This window comes from Aspergillus homomorphus, assembly GCF_003184865.1.
Source record: "Aspergillus homomorphus CBS 101889 unplaced genomic scaffold BO97scaffold_2, whole genome shotgun sequence".
Lineage (NCBI taxonomy): Eukaryota > Fungi > Ascomycota > Eurotiomycetes > Eurotiales > Aspergillaceae > Aspergillus > Aspergillus homomorphus.
This window is the reverse complement of record NW_020291888.1, coordinates 377612-395471: the sequence shown is the minus strand read 5'-3', so window position 1 is coordinate 395471 and position 17860 is coordinate 377612. Positions and strand designations below refer to the sequence as shown.

General features: G+C 53.5%; 8 protein-coding genes and 1 non-coding gene across 9 annotated transcripts; 5 read left to right on the top strand and 4 right to left on the bottom strand.

Moving 5' to 3' along the window:
- Positions 1-147: 147 nt before the first annotated feature.
- On the top strand, positions 148-1793 carry BO97DRAFT_75165 (SEC14 family lipid-binding protein). The gene is made up of 4 exons (XM_025701040.1): positions 148-613; positions 669-810; positions 862-1221; positions 1303-1793. The coding sequence occupies exons 1-4, from the start codon at positions 474-476 to the stop codon at positions 1663-1665; spliced, it is 1005 nt and encodes a 334-aa protein (XP_025555921.1). The 5' UTR covers positions 148-473; the 3' UTR covers positions 1666-1793.
- Position 1794: 1 nt separating this feature from the next.
- Positions 1795-3374, bottom strand: BO97DRAFT_75166 (tellurite-resistance/dicarboxylate transporter family protein). The gene has a single exon (XM_025701041.1). It carries the CDS (start codon positions 3180-3182, stop codon positions 2049-2051), a length of 1134 nt encoding a protein of 377 aa, XP_025555920.1. The 5' UTR covers positions 3183-3374; the 3' UTR covers positions 1795-2048.
- Positions 3375-4132: 758 nt separating this feature from the next.
- Positions 4133-6031, bottom strand: BO97DRAFT_381771 (MIP/aquaporin family protein; the record flags this gene model as incomplete). Its single annotated transcript, XM_025693264.1, has 2 exons — positions 4133-5287; positions 5324-6031. The coding sequence occupies 2 exons, from the start codon at positions 6029-6031 to the stop codon at positions 4133-4135; spliced, it is 1863 nt and encodes a 620-aa protein (XP_025555919.1).
- A 2969-nt stretch (positions 6032-9000) lies between these two features.
- BO97DRAFT_420158 (uncharacterized protein) lies at positions 9001-10079 on the top strand (the record flags this gene model as incomplete). The annotated part of the gene is made up of 2 exons (XM_025696625.1): positions 9001-9157; positions 9760-10079. The coding sequence occupies 2 exons, from the start codon at positions 9001-9003 to the stop codon at positions 10077-10079; spliced, it is 477 nt and encodes a 158-aa protein (XP_025555918.1).
- A 561-nt stretch (positions 10080-10640) lies between these two features.
- BO97DRAFT_420157 (uncharacterized protein) lies at positions 10641-11470 on the top strand (the record flags this gene model as incomplete). Its single annotated transcript, XM_025696624.1, has 4 exons — positions 10641-11010; positions 11058-11176; positions 11246-11284; positions 11348-11470. The coding sequence occupies 4 exons, from the start codon at positions 10641-10643 to the stop codon at positions 11468-11470; spliced, it is 651 nt and encodes a 216-aa protein (XP_025555917.1).
- Positions 11471-11790: 320 nt separating this feature from the next.
- BO97DRAFT_t23 lies at positions 11791-11872 on the bottom strand. Its single transcript has one exon. It is a non-coding gene; the product is annotated as a tRNA-Ser (tRNA).
- Positions 11873-13313: 1441 nt separating this feature from the next.
- BO97DRAFT_381768 (putative thiamine pyrophosphokinase) lies at positions 13314-14618 on the top strand. Its single transcript, XM_025693263.1, has 2 exons — positions 13314-13376; positions 13432-14618. The coding sequence occupies exons 1-2, from the start codon at positions 13339-13341 to the stop codon at positions 14348-14350; spliced, it is 957 nt and encodes a 318-aa protein (XP_025555916.1). The 5' UTR covers positions 13314-13338; the 3' UTR covers positions 14351-14618.
- Positions 14619-14999: 381 nt separating this feature from the next.
- On the top strand, positions 15000-15861 carry BO97DRAFT_75137 (uncharacterized protein). Its single transcript, XM_025701039.1, has one exon. It carries the CDS (start codon positions 15109-15111, stop codon positions 15583-15585), a length of 477 nt encoding a protein of 158 aa, XP_025555915.1. The 5' UTR covers positions 15000-15108; the 3' UTR covers positions 15586-15861.
- On the bottom strand, positions 15803-17138 carry BO97DRAFT_402404 (uncharacterized protein). The gene has a single exon (XM_025694494.1). It carries the CDS (start codon positions 16904-16906, stop codon positions 16199-16201), a length of 708 nt encoding a protein of 235 aa, XP_025555914.1. The 5' UTR covers positions 16907-17138; the 3' UTR covers positions 15803-16198.
- Between the last annotated feature and the right edge of the window lie 722 nt (positions 17139-17860).

Here is a 17860-nt window from a genome sequence, read left to right as displayed (position 1 = left end):
TACAATCTGGGTACCATCTGGTCGGGTCATCTAGATCTGCAAGCAAAACAAGGCCAGGATGAAGGTTAATTATCCCGATAAGCACAGCATTGCCGACGAAGCAACCATGGTTGCGTCGCGGTGATGTGAGGCCCCACGCGGGTTCCACTCGCCATGAACTGGCCTTGATGTCATAAACTTTGGCGATGGTTTCTTCAGCGTCGAAGCACGATGGATGCTTTATCCGCACCAGCCCAGATTCGCGATCTCGGTAGGGAAGGATCGGCGATCTGCAGGCCGCATGAACTCCTTCCAAGTCCTTGGCGCAATCGCTGAGATAATCGTGCAGCATCGGCTATTCAACCCGTCCAAGCATGGTTCTTCCTGGTCGCTGCTCGGTTTCCCTGCCTCCTATTTTACGATTCATCCTCCCGGCTTGCCATTGACCATCTGCTCTGTGTGCCGTGCTTTGTGTGAATTCTCTTCCATCCGTCATGGGCAGTCTCGCTCCGGATACCGCGGCCGCGCTGGCCAGCCTCAAGGCCACCTGTGCAGAACGAGGGCTGCTAGATCGGCCTCAGGGGCTGCAGGAGGGGGATGCCGTCGACGGCCTGACCGATGACTCGACCTTACTGTAAGTGTCGCTTGCGTCTTCTGCGCAGTGAAGTCACGTCAACTCAAATGACCAGCCGCTTCCTCCAGGCTCGCAAGATGGACCCCACGGGGGCTCTGGAGCAGTTCGAGTCGGCCTCGCGCTTCCGGGCGGAAAAGAACATTGTTCCGATCTACGATTCCATATCTATCGATGACTATGAAGATACGCGCAGATTGGTAAGTGCGCTTGCATCTCCTGGCTAATATACCCCACTGAACAAACCCCAGTACCCGCACTGGACAGGCCGTCGCGACCGCCACGGCCTGCCCATCCTCTTCCTGGACATCGCCCATCTCGACCACGCCGCCATGAAACACTGGCGGAGCACGCGGTCTGTCAAGGCGGCTCCAGAGATGTCTCAACGCGCCTGTGCGTATTTCGACAGCTTGACGCGCTTCGTCCTGCCCTTGTGCACAGCGGCGGCGGATCGGTCGGGCGGAGCGATAGCTTCTCCAGTGACGAAGAGCATCTATCTAGTCGACATAGCCAAAATCAGCCTCAAGCAGGCGTGGGATCTGCGGGACTTTGCGCGCGAGATCAGCTGGATCTTGGCGACGTGCTACCCGGAGACGATCGAGTCGATCTATGTGAGTGCTCTGGTTTCCCCGATGCTGCTTTTTACATTCCTGTTGAGCCAATCCAAACGACAAGTCTAACAAGGGAAACAGGTCTGTAATGCCCCTTCGTATTTCGCCACGATCTGGGGTTTCATGAAGAAATTCGTCGACCCGGTCACGGCGGCCAAGCTCGTCATCTTGACGGAGTCGCAGGTCTATCCGACCCTGGAGACGACGATCGACCGCGAAAATATCCCCGTGCAGCTCGGTGGCGCGCTGACGGCTGAGCATGGCATGCTCCCTGATTTGGACCAAGACCTGCGGGCGAGTCTGTCGCGGTCGTCCTCGGGGACGAATGTTGTCCTGCCGTCTGGTCCGCTGAAGTGGACGGAGAATGAACAAGGGCAGCGAGTGCTTGTTGCGACGGGGTGCACGGCGGCAGGACCCCGGCAGGAATCGGTTGCTGTGCTGTAATCATGCTGACGATAACGAATCTATGCAAGTTGAAGTATGATCCTGAAGTGCAGAATACCCGTATTTCGAGCTGTGGTTTATGGTCCAGGATGCTAAGTACGACGCAGCAGATAATGATTAACGAGATTAATTTTCCAGATCTAAAGCATTATAGCAATCTGCTTGAGAGACATGCGAACATAAACGCTGCGAAGCAATACATCTAATCTATTCTAAACATGTTTTCGCCATCGACTTGAGTTTAGACTCCGACAAAAAGAAAAGAAAAAAAAGCTACCAGAGCCTGTGGAAAGACATTTGAACATCTCCTTGAATATAACATCTGAATCCCAGTTCGCATGCGATCTATGGCTTCGCCAAACATGAACTTGAAGCACAAACACTCACCATCCCTTCCTAACCCACAAGACGATCTGACACCCACTGATCACCAACCACAGCGCAACCTGCCCGATGGTCATGGCCGAGCCGACCCAGGTGACCGCGGGCGAGTTCAGCGCCAGGCCCAGATTACAGGTGGAGAGCACGAAGCCGGTCAAGGGGAAGACCATGCTCCACCAGTTGACCTCAAACTGGATGGTGCGGCGGAGCATGGCGTCGGCCATGCTGATGACGGCGAGGGCGAACTGCACAAAAGCGAGCACCCAGAGACTGACGCCGGCGACGATGGCCAGGATATATAACACGTCGGCGGTGTGCACGCTACTGGCCTTGGAGAGGTAGTAATCCGGCATCTTCTCGATGGCGGCCGAGGCCATGCCGTACCAGGCGATGATAGTGAAGCACGGCGGGCCGACAGCGATGAACATCTCCGGGCGGAATTTGCCGATGGGCAGCCCACTGTGCGTCAGTGTGTGCGCCGTCTGCGCCAATATCACGAAGAACATCAGGATGCCCAGCCCCTGCATGGTTGTGCCGCCAACCAGCATCGGCACGGCCAGGTTGGGCGGCTGGTTCGGCGCCAGGATGCCCGCCATCGTGCCGCTGAGCATTGGCGGGAAGAACGGCAGGATCTCCACGATCGGGTAGTGCTGCTCCGGCGTCGTCTTGGTGTGGGGGATCACCCACGTCAGCACGATGCACAGGATCAGCGCCACCCCTGTGTACACCCAGAAGAGCGCGTGCAGCGTCAGGATCAGCCATTGGCCGCAGTGCGGTGTGCCGTAGTAAGAGACGCCGAACACGATGGCGGCGAAGGCCAGTAATGAGATTGGGATGAAGTAGAGGTCCGTCATTTGCTGAATGTGCAGCACGCGCTCGGTGAAGTCGGGCGTGCCCTTGCCGGTCGGGCTCGGGCTGATCGCCTCGAAGATGAAGGCAGCCGTGATAGTCGCGTAGATGACCAGGTTGGCGATGAAGACAATCGTGCCGATGGTATTCAGCCCCGTGAATTGGTGCGGCGTCTGGTGCAGCAGCACGGCGATTCCGCCCCAGCTGAGCGAGATGGCATACCAGCTCCAGCGCACCGCGGAGGTGAATTTACGCAGTGGGGAGAGATGAGGCTGATCACTTTCCATGTTGCGATGATAGGCGGCAGTGGCTGAGGGAGGATGTGCAGTTGAGAGATTATCCGGACGAGGGAGATCAGGCTGAAGTTACCCATCTCGCCATCGCTCTCCAACCGCTATTCCGGAGTGGATTCGATGCCAAGCCTGGCAATCTTGCTGGTCATCAGAAAGAGCGTCATGACATACATGATTATGATGATATAGAGAAGTAAGTAATGAGACATGTGCAGACAGGAGGAAAGGGAAAGGAGAATTCGATAGAGCGATGACGTCAAACACAGTGCAACTGGCTCGAGTGGGTCCCGTGACTTCATTCTTCTGCTGTCAGAAGCCGGTTTTAGAGGTCGTTGGTTCTGAAACCGTTGCATGCCAAAATAGGTGCAAGGCCAGAAATGGGAACGGTCTTTTCCATTATGGATGATTGCTTTACTGCTATTGTGTATGGCGGGATGCGAGTCCCTGAGTTAGGGTTGCCACGTTTTGAATTGCTGCGGGGAAGGTTGCACTCTCTCCTCCATCACCACCACAATGCCATTGCCGTTGTGTTCACTTAGGATGACGATTGATTAGAACATGTCGAACCAGACTTCCACTGTGTCTGTTTCCATTTGCGAATTTATCCACCGAATCATCCTCCTCATGGCTGGGCCAGAACAGTGTTCGGAGGCGACTCAGTAATGCGGCAGTGGACGGACCGAGGCTTCCATCGAATGGAGGTATAACACGATGAAATAATGGCTATAATAGACCCACTAAGTAATGATCTTCAGGATCTGGCATCTGGAGATCCAATCTAAGATGTAATCAGGCTAATCTCACAGGTGAGCGTGGCTCAAAACAAACAAAACCAAGGAATCGCAAATAATCACCACAATGGACAGTACGCGTATCTACAACATTCAACATCGCGTGTATAGACATCAACCGCGACGCAGGATACTCCAACTCATCTCGACGCCTTACTCCTTCTCCATCCCCTCTGCCTTGGCCAGATGCAGCCGACGCTTCCACTTCATCTTGCTCTTGCGCATCGACCGCTGGGTGCGCTCCCATGGGTAGTTGACCGGCGACTCGCCACCCGTAAAAATGAAGAAGTCGTACAGGAAGGCGCCCATCATCGCGCCACCGATGGCGCCCACGAACGGACCGTAGAACCAGTAGGGGTTAAGGAACAGGTCACTGCCGTAGCCCAGGGCCAACAGAGCCAGGCGCGGACCAAAATCGCGACTTGGGTTGAAGGCTGCGCCGGTCTGGTAGGCGAACGCGACACTCATGTTCATAATCATCAATCCCACGATCAGCGAGTTCATACCGGCTCCGGGCGGCGCGTTCTGGTCATCACCCAGCGCGAGCACCACGACGGTGAGGATCATCGTGCCTAGAAACTCGTTGAAGAACGCGGTGGCCCCGCCGATCCAACTATACCGTTGGTTGGTCACGAAGCTGTTGACGATGCCCGAGGTAGCGTTGGTGGCCAGGTACTCGTGGATCGACTCGTAGTAGAGGCCGTAGGCGCAGAGCGCCGCGATGAAAGCCGCCAGGAACTGCGCGGCGAAGTATTCGGGCATCAGTCGCTTCGGGAATCCACGGTAGAACCACAGCATGATGGTGATGGCCGGGTTGAAGTGGGCACCGGAAATACCACCAGAGACGTAGATGGCCATCATCGTCGCGAACCCCCACGCCCAGTCGGTCGTGTTTGGGTTGCCTGCATCAGCGCAGGTGACGGCCAAGTCGGCGCAGAAGCCCACGAACAGCTGCACGAAGACGCCCAGCGCCTCGGCCAGCGCCTCGCGGTGATGCGTCCGAATCACCGACCAGGTGGTGTGGTTGTTGTGGACTTCGTCCTCGACCAGCTCCTGCACCAGGGGGTGGAGATCCTCGGGCAGGGCTGGGTCCTTCAGCGCCTCCAGTTCGTCCAGCCCTTCTTTGAACTCCTCTGCGTCCTCGTCGGGGTCCCCCGCCGTGTCGTCGTCGCCATGCCATTCCGGTTCCTCCGGGACTGGGTGGAGCGGGACATCGCTGGGTCGATGATCGTTGCTCACGCGGTGCGACGGGGCGGATGGCTCCTCGGTCTCGTCGCCGCCGTGCACACTGGGCACTGGGGTCTCCCCCTCGGCCACCGTCGACAGCTGGTCCTCCCATCCGACCGCGGAGGATCGGCGTCGACGCGTCGACGAGGTGCGGGACATGCGCGAGCCCTGGCGCATCGACGCGGTATCGCCCGACAGCAGTTTGTTCATGAAGTTGGCCTCGCGCTGCAGGCGCGCATCCTCGACCTGGGCCGCCATGAGGCGCGGGTCCGTCGTCTTTTCGATCTGACCCTGCTCGAGGTCGTTTGGGTCCACCTCCAGCCCCAGCTTCTGGGAGTTTTCCGCCGGTAATTGGGCAGTTTGGCGTGCTTCAAGCAGTTCCTCCTTGGTCGGCACCATGCCCGAACGCACGACACGCGGCAAAGGTTTCGCCAGACCCCAGACCGGTCTCGCATTCACCGGCTGTTCGTAGGCCGGGTTGAGATCGCCGTAGCCGGGCTGCACGAAGGGCTCATGCGCCAATCGCAGCTGCGGTGTGTCATCGGGGCCAGCGACGGTGAATTTGCCCTGCGTCCGCTGCGCCAGAGTCGTCCGGGGCGCCAGGCTAGGAATGCCACCACTGCGACCGCTACGACGAGAGGCGGCTGAACTGCGCCGACGTACGCCTGCACCGCTCTCTCCGTCGCGACCGGAGACACGACGAGTAGGTGAGATGAAATCCGAGTCCACGGTGCCGCGTCGACCGCGGCCGATGGGCGAGATGGGAGGCGAGGCAGCTCCAGTGGCTTCTTCGCGAACCCGGTCCACGTCCGACTGTTGCAGCATCATAGGACGACCGGTCAGTCTCAATCTCAAGCATAATATCTCGGTCGGGATGCACTCACCCTGGCCCGGGGACGTCCGGAATCGCGGCCGGCGTCGCGGCCGGCGTCTGCGTCACTCATGTTGACCAGAACTCGAGTTTATCGTTATTTTCTAAGTTATTGTCGTGATGTTGTGAGAGGAATCTCCGATTGACATGCAGGGAAGTATTATTCAAATGTATTCTTGGAGGGTTTGGAAGAATTGGGGAAGAATTGGGGAACAATAAAGAGGGTGAGGTAGCGTTGCACAACGACAACACTCCGCTGACAGACGCGCGGTGAGAGAACGGGTTGGCTAACATGATATCCACCGGTGACAGCAAGTTATCCATGACGGCATAATAGTGAATGGAGCAGATGGATCAGATCGGAGCTTGGGATTGGGAGGAGTAACTGCGAGCGATCGTCGTCGCCGGCGTGTGTTTAGGGCCGGGGTTGCGGGCGATGCTGGCGTAATTGTTTGGGTGGGCCGTGGGCCCCTCGGGAAAAAAAGACGGACTGTCGGGAGTTCCTGAAAGCAGTCAATGCTGAATGGACTGTGCCCTGAATTTCGACTCCATTCATGGTCTCCAATGACGTCGGGTTGCTCCAGTCGCCAGCCGATCGCATGGCCATTATTGGACGTGCAGCATCTGCGATCCAGTATCCGTTGGATCCGTATTATTTCTCAAAAGGTGTGCGAATGAGTAAACCGTTGTCTGTCAATCCATGGATGGATACAGTCTCCAATCCCGGGTAAGATAGTCAGGCACACCCATCAGGCGGTCTGTACCTTTCACTGAATTTTCCTGGTGGTACTCAGTCGCTGTTAGAGTCAAGGATGCATCGGGTGAATTATGGAGTGCATTGGGTGAGACACTGAAAGTGGACTGGGTGCGTGGGTGGCGTCGCCACTCAAAATGCTTGGTTTTATCGTCGCCTGGGAATTCATCCACTAGTCGAAGTTAGAAGCACTTCGCTTATGCAGGCAGTCTCTTCCAGCGGGTGTAAATCCAACCTGCAATTAATCGTTCGACTCTTATGCCCACAATTATGCATCTCATCATGCATTTCTGTTAACCCTGGCTAATTCTGAAATCACCGTCTCTCCCACTCTCTGTCCTGCTGTGGTTATACCTTTCGTCAAATGTTCTATCCATAGACAATTTCTCTTAGGTATCGTTCCGGTCAATGCCGCTCTACCCGTCAGCTTGTCTGTCAAGAGTGCTTAGCATGCGGGTCGCCGTTCGTGACTTGATCGTGTCCCACTGCAAATTTCGAGAGTGGGGAGATGGATCAATGGAAACCCCTTAGTGCTCCCACCATCACGGTAATGGGTGAGATTGAGGCCTATATTCTGATGGATCCTGAGACAACTCGCCCGGACTCATCACTTCGCTCCGTAGGTCCATCCCTGCGTTGACTGGTCGGACTTCATGCCGATGGACACTGGTTCCTCCGGTCGGAGATGTTTGGCATCCAGCTGACGAGTCGATGCGAAAGGAAAGGAAAGGAGAAACTGTGGACTAGGACGGGAAACACCTTTCAAGTTGTCGCAGAGTATTAAGACAACGGCAAATAGGGCTTCCCTGCACAGGTGACTGGCATCCGTCTAGTGTAGCTTCTTCTCGCATATCACGAATCCGCCATGATCGAATCTACTCGACAAGCTAAGATGGGATTGCCAACCGAATTCCCTCTCGAGGGCAGTAGGACACCCTGTTGGCACAGAGATTCAAAGTCCAGGCTAGTTCTCGCTGGCTTGACGCTCAAAGCGAGCACCAGGAGGTACAATTCCATCCTCGGATCCATATTGTTCGTAGCCCGTCTACCACCGCAATCTCACAAAAACTCATCACCCGCACGAGAATTTGTAGCCCGCCTTACCAGGCAAGTAGATGGCATCCCAGACACACGTGAAATTCGGGTTCTGTTGCAATTGACGCGTACCATCTTGAGACAAGAGCCTTGATACGCATCGTTGGTCAGACTTGAAAGGAATGGACGGCCTTAAGGGTTATTATGGCCGCTATTCAATCCTTCACTGGGGTCACCAAAATCAATCTGCAGGGCGCCGAGAGGAAGGAACGTTTGGAGGAAGCCAGGTTGGGAAAGGCACATTTAAGAACCATCAAGCATGGTGCAGAGAGTCTAGAGCTCAAGCAACAGACTCAGATTGACTTCCAAGTATTTCCAATATCGGCCACCTTTATCATATAGGCATTCGAGTCGCTTACCTGACCAGCAAAATCCCACTCTTACGTCACCTCGATGCATTTTGTGGATAGCACTTCTTGCTGAAGATCTACATCGGCACCAAAGAGCAACTATTGAGTCATTCTACAGAGTCGGACTATTGCAACGCCGTAAAGGTGACCCAGGCAAATGTAATCCCGATGGCTTTGACTCCCCATACATTGAAAAAATCGTTGTGATTGGCGCAGAGTACGCTGTGCTCTTTCTTATCCTGGTCTCGACAGTCAAAACTCAATACCTTTGACACGGGGTTTCCGGCATTCAGGTGGCGCATGATCTCTCCTTCCCATGTCAAATACTGAATTACAGATCTACAAAAAGAATGAAGGTGTGGGTGGCATGTAGTCCGACAATCGCTACCCTGGGTACGGTATTCTGTCTGACATTCAGAGACAGTCCAGAACAAATTCGCCAACGAAGCATGCGATATCCCGGCTCATGCACATCAGTATAGTCCGGCGCCTAATCCCTGCTGGTCCACGGTCTATGCCTCAACACTCGAGATACGCGCTTAATCGAACTCGGTGGGGGAACGTCATGACCTGGAGAGGTATATCCATCATCAGCAACGATGCACGTCTGCGACCTGGGATGAGAAGAGATCCCTCTGGGTTGCCACATTCAAACATGAGAAAACACACGAAGAGACAATCGCTAAAGCGGACGTCCTGATATATGCTGGACGACGGTTGGACAATGATCAGATTCCTGACTTTGATGGACAAGGCAGATTACGCGGCAAAGGTCGCTCAGACAGCTAGGTGGCCTGAGGATCTGCAAATTTCTGGGAAACGGATCGCTGTCCTGGGCAATGGCTCCAGCGAAATGCAATGCATCGGTGCCCTGCAGTCTGGTAAGCCCTGCGCCAGAGCGGACTTCGATATGGACTGACTGAAAGAATGGCGTACAAGCCGCGGAGCTCTTGAAATTTTGTCGAGACCCGACGTGGGCTGGTCCCGGACTCTTGACTACAACAAGAAGTTTATGTTATTCTGCTTGCCGTTGGACATCTATCAAGAGGCCTTCTCCCCTAGAAACTAAGACATACGAGCAAAAACATACAACAGAAGGGATTCGCTGGTGGTCACCCACCCAACTACTAACCTCCCGGCGTGTGGCTTAAGTACGGCTGAGCGGACGGGAAGCCCTGTTTTCCACACCCTGTGGTCGTATGTGCTCAAAGTTGCAAGTATTTGCTTTACAATGGGTTTGAATCTCAACTAGATTGACATAGGAATGATAAACCTGCTGATGCTGGGATGTTGCACTGACCAACTGCGAATCGGAATCTGGAAGAAGGCGTTCTGCGGGTCCATACCACAGATATTCGACAAGCGACTAAGGCTCCTCTCGCGACTAATGCATCATATCACAGAGATTCAACCCCACATGCCGCCTTCCGGAACTAGAATTGAGGTCAACCCTACTTCGGAGTCGCGCTGACACATAAGAAAGCGGTGGATACACCTAACTTGGACTTCCTCAGGGTAGTTATCAATGGGTTCGAATTGAAGCAAGCCTACGTAGTGCTGAACATCATGGATGAGCAACACACTATCTTGAAGAGTCAGTATATGTACGTGGCAGGTATGAGAGGCATACAAGACACCTTGGACTCCGGGCCCGCGGAAATTCTGTCAATGGCTCATCTAAGACAGCCACCAGAGCCTCGCAAGTCATCTGCGCAAAACATCAGTCTGGAAGTTGGGCTTCTTATTCTCCAGGAGTTGAAACTGTCACTTGACGTCCTGAAGGGCCATGAAGTCTTTTCTTAATCGAGAGGTGCCTAATCACTGACCGGGTCATAAGCGAGATCCGAGAATGAGTTCATGGGGTCTCTTGCTTTAGAGTTGTATCCGAAGGCAGATGATGGAGTGATGGTGTCAAGGTACGGGGTCGAAGGAAGCAGCAGCCATGGTCTAGAGCACTGTTGTTCTAGTTGTTCTAGCTGTCTTGTGGTAATGATGGTGGGATGGTGGTGGTGGTAGTTGTCGTTGGCTGCCTTCCCCGCAGCCTGGTGGAAAGGTTATCAGGGCGGAGTTGTTGTGGCTACGAGTTATCTGTTGACAGATGTACTCAGTGAACACAGTCTTCGAACTTTGGTCGGGGCTTTAATTATTCACAAGTTAGTCCTTGATGGTTGTCGGAGTTAATATCGGAGGTAAATACTCTGGGCGTGGAGGGAGGGGCGGCGAATTAGGCGGTCAGAGAAATCCCGGCAGAATAGAACATCCCGTCTTATCACCAAGGGAAACAACAACTACTACACTTATCGACACTGCCACTTAGATGGACCACACCACAACAATAACCAACCACTATGCAATCTACACAAGATGGAAGCCCCCAGAATGCAGGCCACTACCCCTGAGCCACCGCCACCATTCACGCTCATCCCTCAACACACAAAACTCCTGGTCCATCCCCTTTTCTGGACTTCTAGCCATCTAAATCTAGTTCGGTGTCAGTTCAAAGACCTGGGCGTCGCGCCCGCGCCGCCTCCCCCGGACGAGGACGCTCAACCACTGACGCGGGATGCTATCAATCCATCCGATATTATCAATAATGTCAGGTGTACTCCGAGAGACTCCACCCCAGGACAAATGATGGCGATGAAAGCCGTGCTGCAGTCCGGCGGAGGGCCGTTCCAAAAGCACGAGTGCAAAGTCCCTGCTTTTTTCTCCGCCACCGAGCTTTACATCGACTGTTTTATACCCTATTTCGACGCCATAAGGAAACGCAGGTATTTGTAGGCTTCGAGGACTACCGCAGCATCGTTGGAGATCGCGAGAAGCAGATACCTCGTGTACATCATCCGAAATGGGGGCTGAATCTTGTGGGCGTGCCACTGTGGCACAAGCGACGAGCGCAAGTAACCCCTCGGGATTGGACGTAGGACCCGTATCTAGTCTGCATCTCACTGTCCATGGCACAATTGCAGAGTCGCAGTCTGACCTCGTCGCAACCCAAGATGTATCTGGTACGTCCGTGTTGGTGCAGGGGAAGAGGGTACTTGAGCGAATCTAACCTAGTTTTCATGCAGCCGCGTCTTCTCCTGACAGAATCATGGGACCATGAATTCAATCATATCTGCAAGGCTCGAATCTCCGGTGAGGTTCTAGACATGCTCGACAATTCCAATATGACGACGAGTTTGTCCGAGTAATTAACCATCATGTGGAAAAAAATCCCATTCAAGCCTTATGCGTCCTTCAAGCAGCGGCTGGAAGCGGAATTGTTATGTCCAGACCCGATATGCTCGCAGGAGACTTCCGACAGTACCAAAGACGTTGATACACCTCCCCGCGGGCCGGTCAAAAGAAGACACGAGGAGCAAAGTGGCGAAGCAGGCAACACCCGGCGAAAGCTTTAGGTCGGACTTGCGGGCATCGATAGGGAATAGGATCAGAATCCTGAACTTGATCGCTCTACACACCCACCTGCAACGAGGATCTCGGTTCAGTGTCGAGAGCAACAGCAAAAAAACGACAGCAGTCGGATTTGAACCGACGCCTCCGAAGAGAATAGATTTCTAGTCTATCGCCTTAGACCACTCGGCCATACTGTCTTAGATGGTGTGAGAGGAAGGGGATTGTCTACCTGAGGAGAGAATTAAAAAAAAGGGGTTGTGGGAGACCCACTCGGTGCAGTCTCGGTTGAGTTCTCGGCGATTCCATAAGGAGAAAGAGTGCTCCATTGGAGGTCCCAGGTAGTAAGAATAAACAAAAACAATCATGACCATGAATTTTTACAGAAAACTAAGCGCAGATCTGACGCTCACTCCCCTTTTTTGTAGAGTCCCTTCTTGTGTCTGTAATCACTGGGCAAAAGCAGTATAGACTGCTGAGTCCCGGCCTGGCTTTTCCTGATATGGTTAAGCCCACCTGAGGCAGGAAGCGCAGCACTAAACTGTTCGAGGACTAGCGGGCTTTCTGTACTCCGTACACTTTCTTCAGCGGCGAGAAAGGCTCCGGTTTTATAAAGACCAACCTCGACATAATCTAGGTGAATAGCTCTCTATAACCAGATAACTTGGGTCTCAGTGCTACTCGGAGATTATCGAATGTTGTACGAGCAGGAAAACTCCTCACTGCAAGAAGGCTGCCAGATCATTCGGCATAAGAGGGCTCCTAAAATAGGGAATTGTTATAGGTACAGTAGTACGACGATGTTGAATATAGGTACGATGTTTTACCCAGTTAGGAAAAGTGCCCGAGCCAAGCCACTAACCCAATTGAGAGGATACATTTATATTTATAGATAAAATTAACTATAAAATAGAATATACCCCTAAAGGCGGTGAGAAGCTAATCTTACTTAATCTTAAGATCTTAGTTTACTGAACTGCCTGCCCACCACTAAGGCCCTTAATATAATATTTCCGGTTTACATACTAAATTTACTATATAGCATATAGAAAAAAGAGTTAGAAACAAGTTATTTAGAATATTTATTTCAGTAGTATAATCTAGGCCGGCTGGCTGGCTGACTGCGAAGACTGTGAGGACTGCGGATAAAATAGTAGTTAACCAGACTCAGGACAGAGATATAGAGTAGGATTAATTCAGTCGGTTTTATAATCTTCAGTTACACCTATATTTGTATATGAACTTATATAGAAAAAGTGTTTCTGAACTAGAAAACAGCCTGCCCTACACCGCTTTCCCTTAACAGGACTGACGTTGTGTGGTTGTTCAGCTATCATCGTACCTACAAAAATTCTCCCAAAATATATCATTACTTGTACGGCGCCCAAAGCAGGGACTCAGTAGTATAAGATGACAGTCTTCACCCCGAAGCCATCCTGTGAAAGATCATTCCAAGCTTTCATGACAGCACTTTTCATTACGAGTCATAATCATCTGGATCATCACTGCCCAACTTCATGGCTATAGGAAGCATATAGATAAAGTATGAATGGACGCTGACCGGAGCGGAAGTAGTATTCTCCCGTCAGCTTATCTTATCTCTCTCTCTCTCTCCGTCGGAGTCTCGTTCGCATCCTACACTGGGAACAACACCGCAACACTCATCATGGATTCCTTTCTCGACCTCGTTCGAGATTGTGATAAGTGAGTCTCTGATGAAAGCTTCCTATACATTTACGGTTCTTACCAATTCTTCCAGCTTTCCGTACCCCGGAGGCACTGACACGACCGCCCACGATGACCTTCAAAGCACGCTCTGGGAGTTCTACCTCCCCGAGGATCCTCGACCCCACGGACTCCTGATCGACGCCGTTGTCCACGCCATGCCCTGGACATCCGACTTCGAGATCATCCCCCATCCCCACAAACAAGTCCGTATGCGACGTCCCTCAGGTTCGAACTGGCAGACCAAATGCACGCAGATCATCGATCACCAGATACAAGAAGCCCGCAAGCGCGGCGTCTTCCCTCAGCTCGGTCGGCCTCGCGGAGAGTTGTTCCCCATCGTGGGCGCCCGATTCCCTGTCGCGATTGATCGCAGTGCCTTCTCGATGTGGGGGATCATTGGACAAGGGGTGCACATGACGGTCTATGCGCGCACCGCGGCGGGATGGCAGTTCTGGATTCCCCAGCGAAATCCCAACAAGGCCACGTACCCGGGGCTATTGGACAATGCAGTCGCAGGTGGGATGGCGATGGGGGAGTCCCCGCGGGAGTGTTTGCTGCGCGAGGCTGGCGAGGAAGCAGGACTGTCTGCGAGCAAGATGGAGGAGGCTCGTGCCGCGGGAACTGTGACCTGGATGAATATAAGTGACATACGGGCGGGTGGGCAGGTGGGATTGATCAATCCCGGGGTGTTATTTGTGTATGACTTGGAAATCGACGAGCAGGAGGTTTTGCGACCGGTGGATGGCGATGTGTGTGCGTTTCATCGGATGGGGGTGGAGGAGGTCAAAGAAGCATTGCTGGGAAAGCGGTTTAAGCCAAGTAGTGGTGCGGTCATGCTGGACTTCCTGATCCGCCACGGTTTGATCACCCCTGAGGATGAACGAGACTATACGGAGATTGTGGCGCGACTGCACCGCAAACTGCCATTGCCCAGTAGTTCTGCTGCTTGAGAGCTGTATACAGTGTCAACTGGAGAGATTGACGGTACACGACGAGGTCCCACCCATTTGTCCCCACATTGCAGTGCAATTGTTTGTTGTTTTATCTTTCATATTTTGTCGTTCATCCCCATCATCACTTCATCACCTGGCAGTCAGTCTACAACCTCTGCGCTGTGCAGGTGGCCATGGTTTCGCCATCCGGTTCCAGGGTCAAAGCCGTCCGGCAAGCGAGATCCGGCTTCACTCCCGTCGGAATTGTTCGACCGCATCCTAGATTTGCAAGGTATTTTAGAGAAAGATGCTAGTGTCTTCTCCAAGGTCAGTCGTGCATGGCACGAAGCTGCCAGTCACTTGCTATATCGCGTCTACCTCTACGATCCATCAATCCGCGAGCTGGACAACTTGGCCCGGTTTCTCAATGGCATCTCTCACAATCCCTACCTAGGGGATCTGGTTCAGGAGCTGCAGCTCCATTGCCTTGGAAACTACACATTACGTCGGCCCGCACCGGTGTCGCGCGAACAACATCACAAGAGACTGGCCGATGAGGCTGGTCTGGAAAGCCGTGCGGTCCGCGTGGCCAGAGAGATCCAGGATCGCGACTCCCGACCCTGGTTCCACTGATCCTCACCCGGGCGCGGATTGCCCACAAGGTCTACCTGCAAGTCGACCATAAGTTTCCTCACCTCTTTCAGGTCCTGCACCTGGCGGCAGACCCGCGATGTCGAAGCCCTTTCAAGGCATTCCAGCATCTTCGTCAGCTGCAAATGACCAGCCAACCCCGGCCCTCCATCTTCCGGGTGGAGGATATCTGGCCCATCTTCCACCTTCCCGTGCGGGATGTGTTGGCCTGGGATGGCATCGGAGCGCACGGAGCCGCACGGCTGCTGCAGGAGAAACGGGGCCAATCCCCTATCGAGAAACTGGACCTCACGATAGGTGTCTGGCCTGGCACCACGGTGACGATGCCCGACGTCGAAACAATCCTGCAGCAGCCGAAATTGTTGAGACGCCTGAAGCTGCGGTTCTGTTCCATCCCGGCGTCGTTCGGCGTGTTCATTGAGGGTCACTGGCGCAGTCTGGCTCGGTACCGGGACACGTTGGAGAGTTCGGCTATCGAAACCATCCGTCCAGTCTGGGATGAGTGGGATGGACTTCTCTTCCACCAAAGCGGCCTGTGCTCGGAAGGGGATCAAGTTCCAGCTGCGCTCCTACCATGCCGACGCCCTATTGGAGGTCCATGATCCCAGCTACCGTCTACCCGATGATCAAAAACGGAACTATCTAGAAGAATATATGGGCAGTCCTTTCAACTCCGACCCGCTGGGCAATTGGGTAGCCTTCGGATGATGAGTTTGACGGTTCTGGGTCTAGCGGCGACGAGCTTCCGACAAGAATGAGTTTCTATCAAACTATCTGAGATTTCAAACTCAGTGAAAAGTATAGTAGGGCAAGGTTCAATGCCAATGGAAATGTATATGTCGCTTCATGGCGTGCGTATCTAGGTATGCAACATGAGATCTCTGGGGATCTGGGTATGGGCTTGGCCCACGGCTGTCGAACGTCCGATACGGGACGAGCATGCGCCCGGCGCGATCCCGGCGAGCAGACCGGTTGGATGAAGAGCTCGCAGAGGCAATAATCAAGGTATATAAGTACAGACATACAAATACGAATCAATTGAATGAGATACTAATTGAACGTGAAGAAGATACGCTCAAGTGGGGATGGGTATCCTGTCAAGAGTCCAGGGAAAGGAAAAAGAGGAACGTCGAGTGGCACATGTCATTGCGTGAAGAGAAGAAAAAAGTCCGACGAGACAGAAAAGAGACCGGATGATCTCCCTTTGGGCAGCGATCAACCCAACACGAGCTTGATCACACTATCGGACGAACAGCTCAAAGTGTCGACGTCGTCGGGATTCTGATAGGCCTCGGAACAGTTGGTGTCGCCTGCGGCACACTTGGCCGAAGGGCAGGACTCGATGCTGGGGGTGGCGGAGAAGCCATGGGTGGTGAACCAGGAGTTCTTTTCCATGTTGATGCACGACAGATCCCACCAGACGGTCTCACTCTCGGCGGTGTATTCGAACTGCAGGACCTTGCTCACCTCCTTGGTAGACGAGAGCTTAATGGAGATGCCTCCGCCGTCGGGGTTGGTGCGCCAGGTCTCAGTGAAGGTGCCGCCGGAGGGGACGAGGGTCTGCATCTTGCCCTGAGTGTTGGAGACGGACCAGGCATAGATGGTGTGGTTGAGGTTGTTGACGATCTCGACCCGACCTCCTTTGGCGGAACTGCTGGACGAGGCGACGGCAGAGGCCGAGGCCGAGGCAGTGGGCGAGGCGTGAGTGGTGGTTGAGGTGTGATGCGCAGTGGTGGTGGTGGGCTTGACGGTGGTGGTGGTATGCGAGCCCTGACCGTGGGAACCTGCCACAAGGACTTCGGTCACCACCGTCGTCTCGGTCTCGACCTGCACATCAGTGGCCGTGGGGGGCAAAGCAATGGGAATGGCCGAGGCCATGGCCGCGAAGAGGGCAGCAGCACGGATGTAGTTTGAGAACAACATGTTGATTGGATCAGTAGTAGAGACAGGACGTCAATATCGACTCAGACGATTAGATTGACTGGAAAGGAAGGTGGATCAAAAGTACGAAATGATCGAAGCTGGCCAGTTGGGTTCAAGGAATGACTTCTGACTGATCGATCTCAGCCAGAGAAAAGAAAAAGAATGACGATCCCGAAGGAGGGGAGATGGGAGAAACGAGTAGGACAGCAAAGCTCAGCGAAGGAGAAAGAGAAGGAACGACGGAGCAGAGCAAAGCAGCAGAGCAGTCAGACTTAAAACAGAAGCATGACAGGGCTTGAGGCGCGCGGGCCCAATGCAGCCCCCAAGCATGGTGGCATCCACCATCCACCGGAGAGGAGGGTGGGGCTGAAACGAACATGTTTGGATCGATTCACTGACTGACTGACTCGCTTCTCCTATTGATTATTATTGACTGGTCTGGCCTGGTTGCTTAACCAGATTGGCTCAAGTGGATGGCGTGGCCTGCCAGGTCTAAGTGGGCCTTCAGAAGCAAAGAGGCGTATCGAACGTGGCAATGGTTCAATTTTTCCCCTGACACACTGACACACCGGCCCAAAATCCTCAGCCATAGATTAAAACATGGGGAGAGGAGGGAAGGGAAGTGGAGGGACGGTGAGTGAGTTCAGATCGGTTCCATTGTTAATTTATTCTTTTGGTTCGAGAGAGACATGTCAGTCATAGTTCTCACTTTCTCCGTCAGGTCTAAGGTATTGTTTTGCTCACCACCATGATCAATATTTCATTTTTTGAGTTTTAAATTCTGCCAGTCGGGAGCTTGTCGTCTGCAGCCGCGTAGGCTAAAGCGTCTAAAGCCAACTGCAGTGGGGAGTCCAAACAATAGGCCGCCATTCATTGCCTGCAATGCAGCTTGGCGCCTCGTCGGCCGCGGGACAGCCCTGCCTTCCAGTATGAATTCTAGTATGAATTTCATCT

Bases quoted from the DNA above. Each gene is read 5' to 3' on its own strand.
- BO97DRAFT_75165 (XM_025701040.1), top strand. From the start codon at position 474: ATGGGCAGTCTCGCTCCGGATACCGCGGCCGCGCTGGCCAGCCTCAAG. The intron at 614-668 runs GTAAGTGTCGCT...TCAAATGACCAG, and splicing joins ACCGATGACTCGACCTTACT to CCGCTTCCTCCAGGCTCGCA. The intron at 1,222-1,302 runs GTGAGTGCTCTG...CAAGGGAAACAG, and splicing joins AGACGATCGAGTCGATCTAT to GTCTGTAATGCCCCTTCGTA.
- BO97DRAFT_75166 (XM_025701041.1), bottom strand. From the start codon at position 3,182: ATGGAAAGTGATCAGCCTCATCTCTCCCCACTGCGTAAATTCACCTCC.
- BO97DRAFT_381768 (XM_025693263.1), top strand. From the start codon at position 13,339: ATGGATTCCTTTCTCGACCTCGTTCGAGATTGTGATAA. The intron at 13,377-13,431 runs GTGAGTCTCTGA...CAATTCTTCCAG, and splicing joins CTCGTTCGAGATTGTGATAA to CTTTCCGTACCCCGGAGGCA.
- BO97DRAFT_75137 (XM_025701039.1), top strand. From the start codon at position 15,109: ATGACCAGCCAACCCCGGCCCTCCATCTTCCGGGTGGAGGATATCTGG.
- BO97DRAFT_402404 (XM_025694494.1), bottom strand. From the start codon at position 16,906: ATGTTGTTCTCAAACTACATCCGTGCTGCTGCCCTCTTCGCGGCCATG.